Source organism: Adiantum capillus-veneris, chromosome 15 (genome assembly GCF_014529385.1).
Source record: "Adiantum capillus-veneris isolate H3 chromosome 15, ASM1452938v2, whole genome shotgun sequence".
NCBI classification, from domain to species: Eukaryota; Viridiplantae; Streptophyta; class Polypodiopsida; order Polypodiales; family Pteridaceae; genus Adiantum; species Adiantum capillus-veneris.
Genome location: NC_140945.1, coordinates 147221601 through 147227963, shown reverse-complemented (window position 1 = coordinate 147227963; position 6363 = coordinate 147221601). Strand labels below are relative to the sequence as shown.

The 6363-nt window shown below is 45.0% G+C and overlaps 1 protein-coding gene across 1 annotated transcript; it reads left to right on the top strand.

Moving 5' to 3' along the window:
- Nucleotides 1–5258: 5258 nt before the first annotated feature.
- LOC147441640 (uncharacterized) lies at nucleotides 5259–5940 on the top strand. Its single transcript, XM_086483766.1, has one exon. It carries the CDS (start codon nucleotides 5472–5474, stop codon nucleotides 5745–5747), a length of 276 nt encoding a protein of 91 aa, XP_086339892.1. The 5' UTR covers nucleotides 5259–5471; the 3' UTR covers nucleotides 5748–5940.
- Nucleotides 5941–6363: the final 423 nt, after the last annotated feature.

Below are 6363 nucleotides of genomic sequence, written 5' to 3'. Positions count from 1 at the left end.
GTTATGGTTATGCTTTTAAGTTATGGTTATGGTTCATTATGGTTATGCTTTTAAGTTATGGTTATGCTTTTAAGTTATGGCTATGCTTTTCAGTTGGTACGGTTGTCTTTCATTGGCCATAAATCTCATGTGAGATCCTACATGGATAGCATGTAGGAGGCGTATACATGATATGGTTTTTTTTGAAAAGTTTATGTAAAAACAAAGGGAACTCTGCCGAAATTTCTGCGCGCGGGAGCATGGTTGATATTTTGGTGCTGCTCGCTTTCTTGGGTAGAGGGCAGGAAGTCTGGCTGTGGCTATGTTCATCTTTTAATTGGGCACAGGCCAGGCTACCTGCCCTCTATCCAAGAATTTTTTTTCCTGCTATGGTCGTCCTTATATGCATCGCTATGCCCGTTTCTATGAGCGTCGCTATCCACGTCGCTAACAGCGACTAGTTTCACAGCGACGCGTATAGCGACACGCATAGTGACGGGCAGCGTCAATATATGCGTTGATAACACCTGTTTTTGTTGTAGTGATGGAAACAAATTAAAAGTTTTAACTAAAGGAGTTGCATCACTCTTGTGCCGCTGCAAATGTTTTGATAGCGTAGCTTTAGCGTCTTTGATCCCTTATAATATCCTGCTTAATGTGATTTTCATCCTGTAATCAATACCAACTCAAAAAACATATTGAAGTGTGAACGTTAGAAATAATCACATCACATTGGCCTTAGAGACGGTTCACGAAGCCACTCTGGAGACGACATAGAAACAAACATAGTGCCGATGTAATACATGTGTAGGTGACATAGAAATACATGTAATATCAATGTTCACATGTGCACACATATATACAAAGCGGAGATGTAATGAACATATTGGGGTTCCCAAGATCTCAACAGCTGGGAGTTGTCATCATCATGGCTTTACATATCATGGCATCTCGGTATTCACCATGGCATAAGAGACGCTTATAAAATCTTTGAAATAGCAATCATCATGGTTTTACGTACCATGGCATCACAGTATTCACCATGGCATTAAAGACGTTAAGAAAAGCTTTGAAATAGCAATCATCATGGTTTTTCGTACCATGTCATCAAAGACGTTTTCTTCAAATCAAATAAAAACTGTACAATAGTAATCATCATCATGGCTTTACGTACCATGGCATCACGGTATTCACCATGGCATTCAAGACGCTGGAAAGGGGGAAATGGAAAAACCACCAGCACATAAACTCGATGCCTCTCTATAGCCCAATGATCTCACAACACCCCTATCCTCTAGCAAACACACACCTCGATACACAATTTGCAAACGACTATTCCCCTGGCCCGCATCCAACCAACCCTAGCTGCACATAACCGGCTATAATCGGCTGCCAAGCATACGATCCCTCAAAGCACCAAACATTCACATATAAGCAATCACGACAAGTGATCTCGACTCCTTCAAATACCTCAAAATCACTATCCGACTCAAACTCTCCCACTAACTTTCATACTCAAGGCATGCACCATAATCATATAGAAGACACCCGTCCAATTGATAGATGCCGGGAACTCACACATATCAGACACCCCTAGACTTTGCCACCCTTTCCACATATCATATTCACTTGAGTATACAACTCGAAACAAGTGGATACGAGAAGCGAGAGAACAAATATTCACATGAACACCGAAAATGTAAAGACTACGTCCATGCTGATGGAATTGGCTTCATTCAGAGAGTGTACAATGATGAATTTGCATAGAAACTGCACCTTTAGTGTAGAATCCGATGAGACCTTCTCACGCCACCTTCGAGTCGGCCATGCCTTTCATTGTAGGCTTTCCTGCTTTTGCCTCTTACCAACACCTCCTCTTTTCGGCTTTGATCACGGCGAGCTTTCTTTGCTTTTTGCAGCGTCCTTCACCTCGCACCATTCATAGCGCTCCATCCTCTGCCAAGCCCCTTGGCGACCTCCCCTGCATATGGTAGCCCCTCCTCAATTGGCTCCTTTCCCCGCATGCAGCTCCAAGTGGCCTTGCAACAGCGCCCACTCCCTCATGCAATCTCCACCTATCCTCTAGGCGGCCATCTCGCGGCCCTCCATACTCACCTGCTGCTCGTCGACTGCAGACCAGCGTTTTCCTTTTTTCCTTTTAATAGCTTAAGGCCATGGATATTTTACACCTTCGCTTGACGACCAGTCCCATGTTGACAAACGCTGAAGTCCAGAAAGACATCGTGTTTGCCCTTTTACCACACTACCTGCACCCCACAGCGCGACCTCGATCTTGGAGCTCCCCCACTTAAAACATTTCCGCTTAACTACCACGTGGGGACCATTTTCTGGGCCGATAATCTCACGATCGCAAACTGCTATCCATCCACATCCAAGCATCATGAAATCTCAGACCTTGTCTAAGTAGTGCAAGCACCCAACTAGGTTGACGCCGATAACCAACCACTGCTTAAGCACTTCTAGGTATCCTGACCAGCTGAGCTTGAAAACCACCTTTGGTCTGTTAAGAGCCACATTGGACATACACTTCTCGACAATGCCGGCCGTACCTTGTATCAAGCAATTGCACAAGTATTATACCAGCCACATGCTATCTTTCATGCTCCTGCTTCAGGCTTCTCCCTGTGTCGACACAAACTGGTTGTACCATCATTGCCCACCCCCTGAATGCTCAACCACAGTATTATTTAGGTATAATAAGTATGTATAGAGAGCATGATAAAAATAACTACATAGACTGCATAAGAAAAATGATAGTGCCTATATAGATAGGATATATATAGAGAGAAAATCATCTGCTACTGCACCACCCGCCAGGGTCAAATGGAAAGCTCGAAGCTTCCCCAAGAATGATGTAGGATCAAAAACAAAGCATTGGCCGTGGCCATCCACTTGTAAAGTATGCCCATTGCAGAAGCCCCTCTTTGCACTTGTAGGCCAATAGACACACCACCCTTCCAGCTCTCCATAGCATGGAGCTTTGTCACTCTGCATCCATAAGTCTTGCTGCCGACCATAAAGATGCTTTTGCTCGCTTGAAGCACCTGTACCGTAAACCGTTATCATGCCATCTGCTATAGAACTCTTAATAGTATAGTCTTCTTTAAAAAAGCCTCGCCACTGAAAGACACCTGTAAAGCAACCTCCCATAACATAGCTATCAATAGCATCACATAAAATAGCAAGACCCTGCTATTTGCCTCCAATTGCTACATAGCCAAGCAAACCTGATCCCTTTGCAAATCTGTATCCCAACCCTTTGTAAACGGCACCAAGGCCCCCTTCTCATACTCAAGAACATGACCTGCTAGAGCTTCAACCTGTTCTTCAACTACCTCATCACCTTCAAGGTTGACACCTTCCTCTCTGCATGGAGCCTCTCGCTCATAGGATGGACCTGTATCAGCTTCTATAGAGTCATCTGCCGGAGTTAACTCTCCACGACCACACACAAACTCTGAAACTACACCGTGCACCTCGAGATGCCCCTCAAGGCAAGGTTTCCCACCCCCCTGCATAGACAAATCAGTTCGACATGCCACAGCTTCTGCTTCTAGCTCTTGCAAGTCATCCTCAAAAAACTGGTCTTCAACAAGGTCTGATGCACAATCAAACCATATCTCTTCCTCCAATAGGGACTCACCATCACAAGACACATGAGATGGATGCTCGACTGGCATATTCACACAAGGCATCTCCACATCTGCACTATACTTCTCTTTGACCTTCAAATGGCTGACAAGAAACTCGCATACACTCCTAGAAGACATGGACTCCATCTCCCACATGCTATCTATGTCCAAACTGCTGGAGCTTTGAGAGTTTTCAAACTTCTCTTCTGGACTTGCCAATTCTTGGATCACTGCTACCTTCCTCGTTGGTGGCTCTAAAACCAACATTTCTTCTTTAAGGCCCTTTGTCCCCTCGTCCTCTTGAGCAAGCAAGCTGGGTGGCACCCTGAATATACCTCTCTGAACCTTTTGAACCCTGACTGGCACTTCTTCTACCTCTTCTACCTTGGCAACAGCTTCACGTGCTTTGATCACATTCATATCAACAAAAAAAGGAGCTTTTACCTCTTGATGCTAATCATCTGCTTGGGCCTGGGTCCACCGACTACCGTGATTGCCGCCTATAGCAATCCTACCTCCATCTTCTTCTTCATCTTTCGACTCTTTGCTTTGGCGACTCTAACTGCTTCATCATAAGTGCTTGGATCTTCATACTCCACCCTCTCTCGAACATAGGGATGCAAGCATGATAGAAACCTTTCGAGCTTCAAATATCCCGCATTGGTTGCTTGGGTAGTAGCCGTCAAATCCCCCCAATAAGCTTCAAATTTTTCAACAAAAGCATCAAAATTGACACTTACGTCCTGTTGCAAACCTTTGATCTTTGCATCTGCTTCCGAAGCCGACATCACCTTTCTATACCTTTGTAGAAATTTCTCTCGAAATCCGATCCAATTCTGCTTGTGTGCATCTTCTAAGCCATCGAACCAAACTTTTGCTTTACCTCGCAACACCAAAGGTAGAGTCTGGAGATTTGCTTCATCACTTGGCATCCACAGCACTGTCAGCATAAATAGCTCAAAATCGGCTATCCAATCGTCAGCATCTCCATCTCCTTTGAACACTGGACCAAACTCCTGCTTCATCTTGATTCACATACACTCGGTTAGGAAGCAATCAGTGGGTCCTCAGTGGGGGCACCACAAGATGGAAAGGGGGAAATGGGAAAACCACCAGCACATAAACTCGATGCCTCTCTATAGCCCAGTGATCTCACAACACCCCTATCCTCTAGCAAACACACACCTCGATACACAATTTGCAAACGACTATTCCCCTGGCCCGCATCCAACCAACGAACCCTAGCTGCACATAACCGGCTATAATCGGCTGCCAAGCATACGATCGTGATTCTCGACTATGACCCCTCAAAGCACCAAACATTCACATATAAGCAATCACGACAAGCAATTTCGAGTCCTTCAAATACCTCAGAATAAGTATCTGACTCAAACTCTCCCACTAACTTTCATATTGGCATGCACCATAATCATATAGAAGACACCCGTCCAATTGATAGATGCCAGGAACTCACACATATCAGACACCCCTAGACTTTGCCACCCTTTGCACATATCATATTCACGTGAGTATACAACTCCAAACAAGTGGATACGAGAAGCGAGAGAGAACAAATATTCACATGAACACCGAAAACGTAAAGACTACGTCCATGCTGATGGAATTGGCTTCATTCAGAGAGTGTACAATGATGAATTTGCATAAAAACTGCGCCTTTAGTGTAGGATCCGATGAGACCTTCTCACGCCACCTTCGAGTCGGCCATGCCTTTCATTGTAGGCTTTCCTGCTTTTGCCTCTTACCAACACCTCCTCTTTTCGGCTTTGATCACGGCCAGCTTTCTTTGCTTTTTGCAGCGTCCTTCACCTTGCACCATTCATGGCGCTCCATCCTCTGCCAAGCCCCTTGGCGACCTCCCCTGCATATGGTAGCCCCTCCTGCTCACAGCTCCACAAGCGGCCTCTTCTTTCTCTCCCTCTTGGCACGTTCTCACCCCTCCATGCTCTACACGCGGCCCTTCACCTCCTCATCAAACCTCCATATTCGCCTCCTTTCCTCCTGGCAGCCCTCCTTCAACTGGCCGGCCCTCCACCTTCAGCTACCCCAACTGGCGGCCCCTCCTTTCAAGCAGCCCCGTCCTCTTCTCTGCAATGACCCCCCAACAGCCTGGCGGCCCACAAGGAGCTTTAGACGGCCCACAAGGAGCTTTAGATTTACTCCCATATAGTAATCCTTCCAACATTTGATTTATTTGTTAGATGCAAATAGCAAGCCTTGTGTGCGAGCCCAATTGAACTAGCAATTAAAACTACCTTTTAACTTAATTGCTATATAGCAATTTTGTATATTTACCAAATAGAAGTAGCAAAATCATAGTCACTTTGAAATTCCCATATAGCCATTAGATGTTGTTGCTAGATAGAACAAGTAATATTGTTGTTTCTATGCACTTACTATATTGCAATTACTCATACTTACGACATGTAGTTGTTATTCATAAGCATTTCATCTTTTCATGTTATACAACTATTAACATGTGACCCTTTCTCTCAACGGGGGAGGGAGGCGAAGAGAGAGAAAGAGAGGGGGGGGGGGGGGGGGGGAGCATCGTCGATATGTATTTCTTCACAGATGGGTAAGATTATCAGTTCTTTTCTGTCGAGATCCTGGCTACATCACATATAAGTATGCACCCCCACAATGGTTCGTTTTACATTCGTCATATAGGCCATTGTGCATCTCCAAAGGTCTCTTATGTACACAAAATACA